Source organism: Podarcis cretensis (assembly GCF_951804945.1).
Source record: "Podarcis cretensis genome assembly, chromosome: 4".
NCBI classification, from domain to species: domain Eukaryota; kingdom Metazoa; phylum Chordata; class Lepidosauria; order Squamata; family Lacertidae; genus Podarcis; species Podarcis cretensis.
In genome coordinates this window covers 55,378,658-55,392,982 of record NC_137173.1, presented here as the reverse complement: position 1 = coordinate 55,392,982, position 14,325 = coordinate 55,378,658, and the positions used below count along the sequence as shown (strand labels likewise).

Genomic DNA, 14,325 nt, shown 5'->3' with positions numbered 1-14,325 from the left:
TTGGAATGAGGGATAGCAGAGACTGGGGCGTCTTTATGCTATGTGGTTTATTTACACATATATACAACTTGAGCCTACGATGGAGAGGTTCACAGCATTAATACCCCGAGAGGATCTTGCTTCTCCCAAAGCCACAGCCTTTGATTCCAGCAGAAATCAAGCATAGCTCTTATCTCACCTCTGCCCAGCCTGCAGCCTTGCTTCTATCTTCTAGTTCACATAACTCAAACTCTCAACTCTGGCCTTTGTCTTTCTAACTACCAGCAAATTGAAGGAGGGAGACTCATCCATTTGCTGTCATTTCCTTTGTTACTTAATGCTCCATAGTTAGAGGACCATTACCTCACCAGAAAGCTAGCCTGGCTATTCTAGGAATTGAATCCATTAAAAGGGGGCTCAATCATACAACCTATCCCTCCCCAAAACTCACAGCAGTGTGTGTGTGTGTGTGTGTGTGTGTGTGTGTCTTCGTCTTCCTGACTTGTGTGGAAGGCGGCTAGAATTTAAGTAAATCACAATCTAAGGAAGAGGAAGAAGAAACTTTTTCAGTGGATTATTGTCCCGCTGACTTAAGACATCTCAACTGCCTCATGGTCATGCTAGATAGTGGAGTGTGTGTGTGTGTGTGTGTGTGAGAGAGAGAGAGAGAGAGAGAGAGAGAGAGAGAGAGAGAGAGACGTATTCATTCTTCATTCTCATTTTATAGCTTCTGGGCACCATTTTTATTTAGCCTAGCTGTAACTAGGCTCCCAGACTGTAGTGTGACAATGAATTAAGGCCTAGATTCATAGTTGGCAATACCTTCATAATAAGAACTCCAGACATTCTGGAAGAGAATATTAAATGTGTTAGAAGCACAATCTTAAAAAAAATAAAAATTATAGTATTCCTTTTCCACCTACACAACATCCACCTTAATCATCTTACACCCACATAACTGGCTCGACTTCAATGACACTGTCTCTTCTGCTAGCTTAAGAAACTGTTATATATTTCCATGATAGCTGAAAATGAACAATTTTCAAGTCAAGTTGTTAAATTCTACATGCTTGGAACAGTGTGTGGGTGTTGTATGGATTGGCATAGAGGACTGAAGAAATCACCCCCCTCCTGGGTGCACACACACACACACACACACTTCTGATGACAAACTGCTTGTTTACTTATAGGCTTGAATAAAGGCTTTTACTGCATAGCAGTCTTCAGCTAAGAAAATTGTATGTAACATCAAGATCAATAGTTTCAAATGCAATTTAAAAGTTTAGTGGGATCAATAGGATGCCCCTGTCCCTGTAGATCCCTAGACAAAGATAAGCAAATGTGCCAAAGTTGGAACTCAGGCTCAGTAGTCCTGTTAACTTATGCCAGCTATGTTTGAAACGTAGAAGCAATCAGATGTGTTGGGCCAACAAAATGGTGACTTCCATTGACAGTGTTTCTTTCCAGGCCACTTCCATGTAATCTCTTTTGAACATTATCAGCACTGGGGTGGGAGTAACCACACTATGGTTACCAGAGTGTGAGGGGTATTTTAATGACTACCAATCTGTTAACTTTAGTGGCTTGGATGCTGGGTTGCCCATCCATGAAGAGCGCCTTCTGTTTACAGAAGGGTTCTAATCCACCGGAGGCTCCTACCTGTGGCATGGGAAAAGTGGTTTTTGCTAATTTCTCCTCCGTAGCACCACCATCCATGCTGTTCTGGGGGGTTCCCTGGCCCTCTGGAGCAGATCTGCAGAAGAGAAAGGGGAAATTGGTAAATAGCACCTCCCCTCATTTGAACCAGAGCATAATTCCAGTCATAGAAACCTGGATTCCAGGTCATTGTCTTAATACCACCTGTCGCTGTTCTAATTGTATTTGTTTTTATTACACTGCTTATAGTCTATTGTTAGCTAACTTGAAACATTCATCAAAAGGGAGAATATAAACCCTTAAATAAATAAATAAATAAATAGCCATTGAAGGTACAGTGGTACCTTGGTTCCTGAACGGCTTGGCTCCGAAACAAATCAGCTCCTGAATGCCACAAACCCGGAAGTAAGTGTTCCAGTTTGCAAACGTTTTTCAGAAGCCAAATGTCCGACTTGGCTTCCGTGGCTTCTGATTGAGTGCAGGAAGCTCCTGCAGCCAATCAGAAACCGTGCCTTGGTTTTCAAACTGTTTCGGGAGTCGTACAGACTCCCGGAATGGATTAAGTTCGAGAACCAAGGTTCCACTGTTGGTGAGAGCCAATTGGTACCCGCTTGCTTGCAGAGTAAACCCAATAGTGTATTACTAAACAGTATGAAATGAAACTGATGTTCTGATTATTTCTGCATCAGAACTCATGACACAACTGACTAGAGTGATGTGTAAAAGTAAAGGTAAAGGGACCCCTGACCATTAGGTCCAGTCGTGGCCAACTCTGGGGTTGCGGCGCTCATCTCGCTTTACAGGCTGGGGGAGCCAGCATACAGCTTCCGGGTGATGTGGCCAGCATGACTAAGCCGCTTCTGGCGAACCAGAGCAGTGCACTTGCACTTTAATGTGCTTTTGAACTGCTAGGTTGGCAGGAGCAGGGACCGAGCAACGGGAGCTCACCCCGTCGCAGGGATTCGAACCGCCGACCTTCTGATCGGCAAGTCCTACGCTTTGTGGTTTAACCCACAGCACCACCCACGTCCCAGAGTGATGTGTAGTATGGAACAAATCAATAGCACACTATCATGTTGGAGTTTTTGTCCCTGATTTCCCACTGATATGCTTTGTAAGTGGCATTAAAGCAACACATGAAACATTGCTACAATACTCAAAATTCACACAATTTGCTAATAAATGTTGAGCACACAACAATAACTGGAACATATGCAAAAAAAATTCTTTGCAATCAAAAGTATGGATAACTGTATCCATCATCTCAAGGAGGAGATCTTATAAGGCTGGTATTAAACCTTTCTCACTGCTTTGTTCACATAATCTCAGCAGACAGCACATCAGCATCTCATGGTAATTTGTTGTTCAGTTTCACCGTATGCTTATTGTAGCTTGATCTGATCTATCCATCATTTCCTACTTATTCTCTTGCAACCACGTCTTAACTGTCCCACTGCTTCTCTGAAGTCTGCTAATTGTCTCCTCCCTGCTGACAGTTAAATTTCCTTTACCACCCCTCAGATGACAAAGGTAATTTTCACGTTATGATAATCAGTCCATGTCAATAACTACAGGGAAATACCAAATAAATTCTATGGTATAGTTCAGATTATATTTTTGTTGTTGATTAGTTGTTTAGTTGTGTCCGACTCTTTGTGACCCCATGGACCAGAGCACACCAGGCACTCCTGTCTTCCACTGCCTCCCGCAGTTTGGTCAAACTCATGCTGGTAGCTTTGAGAACACTATCCAACCATCTCGTCCTCTGTCGTCCCCTTCTCCTTGTGTCCTCAATCTTTCCCAACATCAGGGTCTTTTCCAGGGAGTCTTCTCTTCTCATGAGGTGGCCAAAGTATTGGAGTCACAGCTTCAGGATCTGTCCTTCCAGTGAGCACTCAGGGCTGATTTCCTTCAGAATGGATGCGTTTGATCTTCTTGCAGTCCATGGGACTCTCAAGATTCTCCTCCAGCACCCTAATTCAAAAGCATCATTTCTTCAGCAATCAGCCTTCTTTATGGTCCAGCTCTCACTTCCATACATCACTACTGGGAAAACTATAGCTTTAACTATATGGACCTTTGTTGGCAAGGTGATGTCTCTGCTTTAGGAAGTCATTATTTTAGCTAAACTGAAGTTCCAAAAATTCTAGGTCTTTTTGTCCACTGAGGATTCCTGAAGTCCTGAAAGCACAATATCAGTAACAATGGAATCCAGTGCCAAAGTTCAATGAAATTACATGGGCCACAGAAAACTCTTCTATCTGTCTACATGCATCCATTAGCTATTTACTGTGACAACAGAAAATGTCTGTAATTATTCTAACTGCTAAGAGAGGAAACAGTTGACAATAGGATCATCCTGTGAAATTGATTGGCAGTTTCCTCTCATAAAGTGCAGATCCTCCTCCTCCTCCTCATCTTCTTCTTCTTCTTAAATCACACTGAGGAATTTTTAATCAAAGAACAACACTTTAATCAATTAACCACACCAATCAATTCATTAAATCTTGCAGCCCTTTTATTTTCACATAGTACTGACAGTGTAATGTCAGGATAATGAAAAATAGACAAGTTCAGCCATGGGTTCAGAATGCCAACCCCTATATCAACACTTCCCAAATTAGCATTGCTTTGGCAACGATAATAAAAGCACAGAGAAAGATACTATGCAATTGCTTGACTTCTGTTGTCATTAAGAACAATGCTGTCTGGAGTTGGGTTGCGATGCGCTCTCTTTCTTCAGAAAACAGAGGAATAGCATGAAAAGCACAATAAATACTAGCTAGCACCAAAAAAGGGGACAATGTTTTCTCTTATGCCTTCTCCGTTAAGTGCCACTAATAACCGTCAAGTTCACTCTCCCAAGCCCTGCTCAGTTTGAGTGAGTGTTGCAGGTGGAAGTGCTGTCTAGTATACTCACCATTACATACATACATACATCATGTTATTTGTATGCAGCCTTTCCATAGGTACAACCAGAGTTTTTTTCTTGGGGGCGGTGCAGGATACGCATACCCCTAAACATTTTGTGAATCTTCGTACTTTTGTCCATTTACTGTATTTATTTTTCCCAATTTTAACTATAAAATGGTTATTTTCTTGAGTCAAAATGAGAGTACCCCTAAACATTTTTTTTAGGAAAAAAAAGCACTGGGTACAACCATGCACAAGGCGGCTTACAGCATGAAAAGATTTGCATTACAAATATAATAAAAGTAGTCATAACAATAAGCACATCAAAAAGCACACAACCAAACGGAACCATTTCCACATAAATCATAAGATCTAAAATAAAGATGCCAAAGATTATTTTAGTAACATCAACAACCCCGTCTCACCCACTCCGCCCCCCAACAATTAAAAAAAAACCTAACCAACACCTCAGCCCAATAGTCTGTTCTGCAGCCTCATCTTTTGTAGCTGGAGTCAGTCAGGGCCCTCCTCTCCCAGGCCAGGTGGCCAAAAGGCCTGCAGGGCAGGAAGCAGGTCCTCCAGGACTCACAGCCAAGATGAGATTGCCGATTGAACTCAAGGGGTCTTATGTTAAAGTAGGCATATCTAGGACTGTGCTGATAGTAATTTTCACTGTCTACAACACCTATGTAGACAAGGTGGCTATGGCAACAATCTCAGTGTTCCTTAGGTCATGGGTCGGCAAACTAAGGTCCGCGGGCTGGATCAGGCCCAATTGCCTTCTGGATCCAGCCCACGGAGAGTCCGGGAATCGCCATGTGGATCAACAGCACGCATGTTCTTTCCCTCTCCCTCACATGGCGGCAGTGGCAGTGTCTCCTCCCTCCCTCCCTCCTGGCTTCTCCCTGCCCTGCCTAAAGGAGGAAGGTTGCTGGGCTTTGTTGGTGCCAGCAGCAGCAGCAGTGCTCGAGCGACCACCATTTTAAGCAGCCCCTCTCCGGAGCCCTTTCACCTGCCACTCATCGTCCCGCCGCCTCCACCAGCCCCTGCCGCTTGCAAGACACAGGTAAGCAGCCACCGGGGCTCGTGGTGCTCTTGCATCATTTTCCCCAAAAAATATAGTCTGGCCCCCCACAAGGTATGAGGGACAATGGACCAGCCCCCTGCTGAAAAAGTTTGCTGACCCCTCCCATAGGGAGCGATAATCTGAAGGTGCTTCCATATGTTTTGTAGACTGCTTTTCAGCTTCCCCTAAAATTTCTTCCAAATTATTTGGAATGGTTGCACTGAAGCCAAAGTGAGAGGAACAGGGGCCTGAATCAGGGCCAAAGGGTGGAATAAGCTTTTATGAAAAGAGCCTTGTGCTATCTGGATTCCCGCCAGAGAGTTGGAGAGAAGATGAGACAGAATTCATACAGAAAAATAAGGCAGGCAAGAGGCCCCCTCAATCCATGTTTCACTGATGGTAGAGGAAATTAAGACCCTCTTCCCACCTTGCCACATTACCCCTACACACATACAGAAGCAGGAGCACTTGTGTCGATCTAGCTGCTTTCATGATATTATGCTGCATTCTTCCCAAAGAAAGTCACTTGGTGCAATCCTAGGCATGGCTGCTCAGAATTAAGTTCCACCAAGTTCAGTGGGATTTACTCCCAGGTATATGTGTACAGTGGTACCTCGGGTTACATACACTTCAGGTTACTGACTCCGCTAACCCAGAAATAGTACCTCGGGTTAAGAACTTTGCTTCAGGATGAGAACAGAAATCATGCTCCGGCGACGCGGCAGCAGCAGGAGGCCCCATTAGCTAAAGTGGTGCTTCAGGTTAAGAACAGTTTCAGGTTAAGAACGCACCTCCGGAACGAATTAAGTACTTAACCTGAGGTACCACTGTATGGGGTTGGAGCCTCAGTGGCAGCACCAGAGAAAAAAAATATGGAGGGGTTCACAGACTGGGCAAAGTACAACTGGAATAAGAGAACAGATTTCTTCCACATGTTAGTTTTCTGAAACAGAAATAATGATACATTTCACATTAATGCTCCCACCCCAACATACCTTCATTATAGTAAGTCCCATTGTTGCTTTTTCATGGTGTTATCTTTCAACTTAGCACATTTCAGATTACAACCTTATTTTATTTTTTCACTTTGTGGTTCAGTTATAACTTGTATGTGAAAAGTTTTTGCTGTTGTTGTTGTTATTGTTGTTTTAATTGTACCCCGCCAATAGGACTGGTCACCAAGGATTCAAGTAATCAAAGCGATGGGGTGGGGGGAGTTAATGTCAAAAAGGTTGGTTGCTCCTCCCTTCACTCTTCTCTAGAACCATTTATTAAGTGACTAGGAAAGCTTGTGACAGACTCAGCCGGTCAACCCCCTAGAAATATGTAAGGTGGCCAATCAAGCATTGCCAGGTGTCAGAACCCTTATGCTGTCATTATTGGCCCTGAGAACATAGTGCTGATTTGGTCTGATTCATCATTCTGAAGATATTGCCTTGCATTTAGAAGCGCCAAGTCCTTAAGACTGTGAAGACTGGCTTGAAAGTGTGCGAGCAACTGATGATGAAATCTCAGGAAGGCAGGGGAAGTGGGAAAAGGCAAGCAAGACTGGCAGTATCATTTTCCCCTGCTGCATCCTACCTGCTTCTATTCATTTTTGGTGCCAAAACTGAAGCTAGTGATAGGATGAAGTTTCTCAAATCGCTTTTGACTCGTTTTTTTTTTTTGGGGGGGTGGAGTTTGGGTCCCCAAAGGTAAGGTGGTGAGGAAAGCAAATTTCTTAAAGGATTCATAAAGGGCAGCTTTACCATTGCCAACAATGCAAGGGTGAGTTCTTCCTCTCCCCACTCCATCACACAACACTCTCTAGCACCTTCAGGTTGTAGGGGCAGTTGTCTTTCAGAGAAGCTTTCCTTCCATTACTGCTCTGCTCAGTGAGCAGAGCCTAGTAATCCTCAAGCTTCTGAGGATTCCGCTAGCCACTTTTTGAAAACCAGATAGTTCCCTTTCCTTCATTCTCTTCCTTTGCTTATGCCTCTCCTTGCTCCGCCTCCCTGGGGAACGCCAGCTTCCCACACTGCGATCATTTCTGAGCACACACCTCTTTGTCATTCATTTCCCTCACTTTAAAGCCGCAGTGTTGCCTCTGCGCTGCCTGACTGACCCTACTAAATGGCAAATTTCACCGCTTGCCATGTATCCAAACGATCTAGGGCGGAAGAGCACGTCTTTGCTTTATGCTACATTTCCAGACATCATGTCTCATTAACATCTGTCTGGTTGAACAAAGCACTTCGCTCCACGGAATTGATGAAAGCCAGGCAGGGGCTCCAGTAACGTCCTGAACCACAAACAGAAGAGGAAGCAGCCATGATGTGACACTGAGCTGAGGGCGCGTCTCTGGCTATTGATCTACAGTGGCCTCTTTAAACTAAGCACTCCCAGTTCCTGCATACAGATTTATACATGATGTGGAATCCACCTGTATGATATAATGAATGTGACATCTTGTCAACCCTCTCAGTTACCAAGTGTACCACAAATGTAAAAATGTTATTTAAAATAAAGGCAGCTGCAGCTACATACCATTTATTTATTTAGTTAGGGTTTTTTTAAATAGTAATAAAAAAACACCCTACACCTTTCATAGGTGTCAGTACAAAACATATTATATATCTCATCATTTCCCCCTAACAAAATATTCAACCATTTTCCCAGACCTTTTTTGTAAACTCATGCTGATCTGTTTTATAGAGTTGCTGGTTTTAGTTCTATTTTTTTAAAAGTATTCATTACTTAGTTGTGTTTTTAAGTTTATTGCCAGCAGTTCTGATAATGTTTTATTTGAATTATGAAGTAGGAATCTAAATAATAAATAAATAACTGTGCCAAGATTACATCAAATAGCTTTAAAATGCTATTTAAAGTTCCTCCTTCTCCAAGGTATATTAACTCAGTTGGTTGTTTTTTTTAAAAAAATAGTTTAATTTAATCTAGAAATAACAGGGCAATATGACAATCTCTAAAGAGTCACAAAAGTTACAGCTGAGTTGAAACAACTCATCCATGTTTGTATCCAGTCTTACCAAGTGCAACCATTGTAGCAGAGCTCACCATGTGTCCTACTTTACAAAGGGCAGGCCTCCATTTCAGAGGGCTGCATCAGAGGACAATCCTCTCTTTGTAGGAGTCCTCTGGTTAGGGTTGTCCAGTCCAAGGCCAGTTTAAAGAATCAGAAGAAGGGAGACAAGGGACTTGAATCTGCCTGTCAACAAACTGAAGAGAGAACATGGCACCTAGTCACAGTCTTCTCCACTCAGGGGAGAGGTAATCTACAGCCATCATTTCTAAATGTGCATCTTTATATATAAGTCACCTAATGCAGAACTGGTCCATTTTTATTGGTGGTGGATAAGTAGCCACCCCAATTGTAGATCCTATTTTGGACACATCTCAAAATGTCCATCTGTTTATGGTGGTGAAATCCAGTGACATTAAATGTGATTACATGATCACACAGAGATCTCTGTATTCTCTGATTCATTGTCTTGGACCACTTGACTTTCTTCACTCCACAACAATGATAGGAACATAGGAAGCTGCTTTATAACGAGTCCGACTATTGGTCCATCTACCTTGGTATTGTCTACAGTAGCTGGTGGTGGCTCCTCCAAGGTTGCAGGGAAGGGACATTCCTAGCCCTGCCCAGAGATGCTGGGAGCTGACTGCCTGCAAATAAGTTGCTCTACCGCTGAGGTACGGCCCTTCCCCATGTAACTATGATAGTTGTCATCAGGTCACATCACAGCACATTCAGCATGGAGTATTGTTGGCTGCATACCCTCACAGGAAATTGTTTAGAGAAGTCATTGTCAGTCATGGAGTTCAGAGGTGATGGCAGCAGCCGTTCTTTGACACCAATTTGGCATTAGCTCCTCCGTGACCTCATCACCAACCATAGACAGATGCAGCCATGTTAGACGCGAAGGTGGATTTTAAGGGAACACTGGACATTTACCCTCTCCCCCCTTAAAAAAAATAGAATCTTTGATTTGAAAGAGGAGACATAAAAAATACCATAGTACTAATAGAAATACATCATTTAGTAAGATTATTCTTCCTGGCATCTCTAGCTGAATATTTCCTCTTCTGCATCTGGGGTTTTAAAAGGACAGTTAACTCACCACATTTTGCCTTTTGTATTCTCTTCTTCTTTGGAGTTCTTAAAAATGACTCCAGATCTCCTCCTGAATACATGAACCTGAAGTCCCGTTTGTTTGTTTCTCCCCACTGCTTTTCATTCCAAATGAGTTGGTTCAAAGGAAAAGACATCTTTGTTTATTCTCCAGGCCTTTTCCTTGCAAGGCAACATTTTTTTCTTCCACGGGATCACGTTAGGAGGAATACACACAAAGGGATGATGTGTCAGACTCAAAATCCACATGGATTTTTCGGGGGGGGGGGGCAGATGCAACTTACCTGAGAAACGTTCCACTTCGCAGGTGACAATGTATCTGAGATCTTATCTTGATCTCTGTTCCTTATATCATGCTCCTTTAGATTTTAGAAATAGCAAGACAGGAGTAATATGCTGCTGATCACACCCATTAAAACATTGAACATTATACATATAATGTGAGGAGCAATCTATTTATATATGCCACAAAGGCAACACCCTCCCCACTGCTACCTGTAGCCTATTGGTTTCAATAGTCTTTCTCAGACACTTGTCAGGCTGCGTACCCACCATATCATGCACTGAAAGCACATTTCCTCCCCAAATAATCCTGGGAACTGTAGTTTGCCCCTCACAGAGCTACAATTCCCAGAGTTTTCTGCAGGCATATCCAGGCATACTCAGTTCCAGGATACATTCCATTCAGGCAAAACCACTCAAGGGTGCACAGTGGAGCCAGCTAGGGACATGATTTAATGATTTAGGAAGGAGCATGGTTTGAGGAGAAGCCAAAGGCTGGCTAGACAGGCCTGGGCCTGGCTCCTGCCAAAGAACAATGACAGATGTCCTGTCTTGTCAGTAAGGAAGCCAAGTTTTAGTCTAGCAAAGTGACAGCGTATAATCAGCAAAGGGAGAAGAGCAGAAATTAGTCCAGTTACCCAAGGAGCCCATAATGAAGGAAGAATCAAACCAACTCCAGAGAGGGGCTTCAGGTTCCTGAAATGTTTATCGGGGAGAAGGCCTGGGCTCAGGGTTCTGGGATCAGGAGCAGCAATCTAAAACTGCACATGAGCTGCACCTGCCTGCCTGCCTGCCAGCGTTTCACTTCTATGATAATTCTTTTGAAGACATTACTTGAGAGTCCTTTTCAGGACAAAGACCAAGACACCAGAATGGTTGTTTTGGGAACCATTAGGAATCCTGTGTTAAACTTTTGGATGCAAATGTGTTACGCAGGGGCGTAGCATGGGTTGTCAGCCCCCAGGGCAAGGCAAGTAATTTGCGCCCCCTAACCCGTGGATTTGCGCCCCCTAACCCTAACCCCCAGATGTTGCGCCCGGTGCGGCCGGCCCCCCCTGCATCCCCCACGCTACGCCACTGGTGTTACGTCCTTGAGATTTTCTGGAGCAACCTTCAAAGTTGTCTGATTCTGTAACTTTGAGGTTGCCTTTCCATTGACAGGCCTTTTGAAACAATGACTGGTACAACAGGTGAGAGGAAATGATGTATGCTATAAGAATAAAAGTATTAATTTTCATACTTTTTAAGAAGTACGGTATTTTACGCTGCCAGGCTTATGCAGAAATTGAGAAAGAATGTTATGTGATAGTTTGCTGATATCTCCTTTTTATTTTTTACATGGTTTCTATTATAAATATGTATAGTTGAAAAATGCTTTGCATTTTTTAATGAAATTGTGGTATTTTTATAAATGCATAAATATTTGTCCAGAGACCTCAGGATGGGGTAAAAACTAGATCCATGCCTTAAAAAATGAAGCATTGTGGATAAATTTCTCATCTTTAGTTGAAAGTGATGGTAGATAATGAAGACTCAGGGAGTTAAACACTGTGAGTAGAAGCCAAGTGTTGTCTTGGTGCTCACAGAAGGGTTTTGATGGAGCAGAATCTTCCACTAAGTGGGGCAGGGCATGGGCCCTACCTGGAAAAAATTGCTCCAGAAAATTCAGGGATCCTCTAAGCCACTGTAGATGCAGGAGCAGGGCAAGGGGGAATAGATGAATCTTATGGTTCAGGGACGTCCAACTCCCAAGAGACTGCAATCTGCTCCCAGAATTAAAAAACTAGCAGTGATCTACCCATGGGGGGGAGGACCCAAAGTTGTTGAGCTTTTTTAGGGGGCCAGGGCAAAGCTAATGAGCTAATTTTAGGGGGGGCACCAAAGTTCTTGAGCTTCTTTGGGGGGGCATAAATCGCTCACCAAACAATAAACTGGGCAGCAATACCACCATCTTCCATTTTTGCGCAAATGAAGGACAGAGCGAGGGGGCAGGGCAGATATCACCCAGGGATCCACCTGTCAATCATGGTCAAGCGGTTGGACATCCCTGTTATAGCTCAATTCTTTTAGCAAAGGCATCCACTAAAACCATTAGCCTGGAGGCACCAAGTATATTCCACTTCTTCTTCATTTGGGAATTGGTAAATTACCATAATGATAAATAAGGTGTTTGGGGTTTTTTGTTTTTTAAAGGTCTCAAACGTTTTGCTAGCCATTTTCCAATGGGAAAATATTTGTTGAGTTCAACTGGGGAAGGGGAAGAGAACTGCACTGAAGAGAGAATTTTGAACTGATATCATAATACAGTAATGGAAAAAAGGGGAAAGGGATACAATAAAATTGGCCAGCTAAACTCACTATTATATCATTATTTTCACATACTAATAGGTTGTCAGTGCAGCAAATTTAGTGTTGCATATCTAGCATGACGTTCCTGTCCATCATAGCTATGTGTGCACCATAGCTTTAACATACAACAGACCTGCTAGGAGCCATGTTGCTTCTGATTTCTCTTTCCTTTCTTCCCCAGGGATGACGTGTCAAGCCCGAAGTTCTTATGTTACCAGTGAGATCCTGTGGGGTTACCGTTTTACACCTGTTCTCACGCTAGAGGACGGATTTTATGAAGTTGATTACAATAGCTTTCATGATACATATGAGACCAATACACCATCTTACAGTGCCAAAGAACTGGCAGAGATGGCCAGCCGTGCAGAATTACCCCTCACTTGGTCTGTGTCCAGCCAATTAGACCAGCGTGCCGAAATGGATACTGAAGAGGAGACCAAGAACCACGAAGAACAAACTGAAAGGAATGGTGATGTGGCCAACTTAGAGAATGAGTCCAAAGTTTAGAACTTCACAGTGGGGACAGAGAACCACTAATCTTCCTTTAAAAGGGGAAAGAGGGAGGACCGATTAAGGTGTGACAAGCCTCCCTGCCCGTAAGGCAAGCAAAGATTTGGGTTAAAGCTGCAATATCCCTGCAATGTTGCCATGTAATCTCTTATCCTTGTTCTATTTTTTCAGCTGGAGAGCTCAGTGTTCACACATGCAGGTGTGTGGTTTGGGGCTGGTTTCTAAGATAAAGGGCAGAAGTTTGTTAACCTGGGCCAAAAGCAAAACACAGTGACTGTAAGTGAAGTCCATTCACGTCCTGAGCTTTAACTCCAGTTTTTATATACTGTATTCTAAGACAGTTTTGAATGAGATGCCTGCATTGCAGCTTTTAGGCCCAAGGAGGTGAAGAGAAAGGTCTGAAATTCAATGAGATACTGTACATATGCCTTATGTATTTTCTTTCTCTTTCAGTTTAGTAATAAACCCAGCATGTACAAAAGTACTGTAGTAAAGAACCTCTAAATAATGTACATACGTGTGTAATTAATGTAGGTTTAGAGATATAATTTAGAAAATAATGGGATGCAAAAAACAAAACAAAAACCCAACCACCTATCATGAGGAAGGCAGTTCTCTTCTAACACCAGATGTTTATTAGAGTTTGGCACCCATTTATAACTGCCCCATGAATGCATGTCTATTTCCTCATTGTACCAGACTGGCAGCTGTTTAGAGTACCTCACTGTTTTCTTAAGCGATGATTTAGCTGACTCTAAAAAGCCATAGGTCTGGGGTGGGGGGATAAGGGCAGAAAAATTACAACACGATTCCTGATAAACTGTGAAACTGTTTACAAAACAATCGTTTTCTTTGTAATGTTATATGGTTAAAAAAAAAAACCACTTCTGGTTACTTGGGCAGGACAGGTAGAATTTAACTGTGGCAGATTCTTGTCCGAGGCAAGGATTCCTTTTGTATGACATTTGTCTATCAGAGATTTTGTGTCGGGCTATTAACCCTTTAAGTGCAATACTTTGGGAAACTTTGGTTTTCAAAACCATTCAGCTAAAAAAAACAAAAAACACCTGTGTAATTTGCTATATCTATAGCTATATAACTTATATAAGCCATGAAAAGTTTTGAATGTTATACCATAGTTCAGCAGAGAACATTTCCAGCTGATGTTCTATCTGAAAAAAACAACTGGACTTCAGCTGGATTTCGTTATCGTAATAGGTACTTCATATGTCTTGAATACTCCCTGCAAAGATCTGCCAGCATGTCAGCCTTGCACATGTGTCGTTTCTGTGATGTCAATGAGCACAATCTGTAGGCCTCATTCTGCCATCTTTACTTATAATGAGTAGTGCCTTAAGTGCTTTCCAGTGTTACATTCTCCTAGTGGTTGACAACTGCAAATGAGTAGATACAACAGCTGCACAGCATTCCTGAC

General features: G+C 42.8%; 1 protein-coding gene across 2 annotated transcripts in view; it reads left to right on the top strand.

Moving 5' to 3' along the window:
* KCNJ6 (potassium inwardly rectifying channel subfamily J member 6) overlaps positions 1-13,402 on the top strand; it is a 106,834-nt gene extending 93,432 nt beyond the window's left edge. For both annotated transcript variants that reach the window (XM_079974932.1, XM_079974931.1), the window contains one exon: positions 12,562-13,402. In XM_079974932.1, the coding sequence (XP_079831058.1) occupies positions 12,562-12,887 (326 nt within the window). In that variant the 3' untranslated portion in view covers positions 12,888-13,402. The remainder of the gene's footprint in view (positions 1-12,561) is intronic.
* Positions 13,403-14,325: the final 923 nt, after the last annotated feature.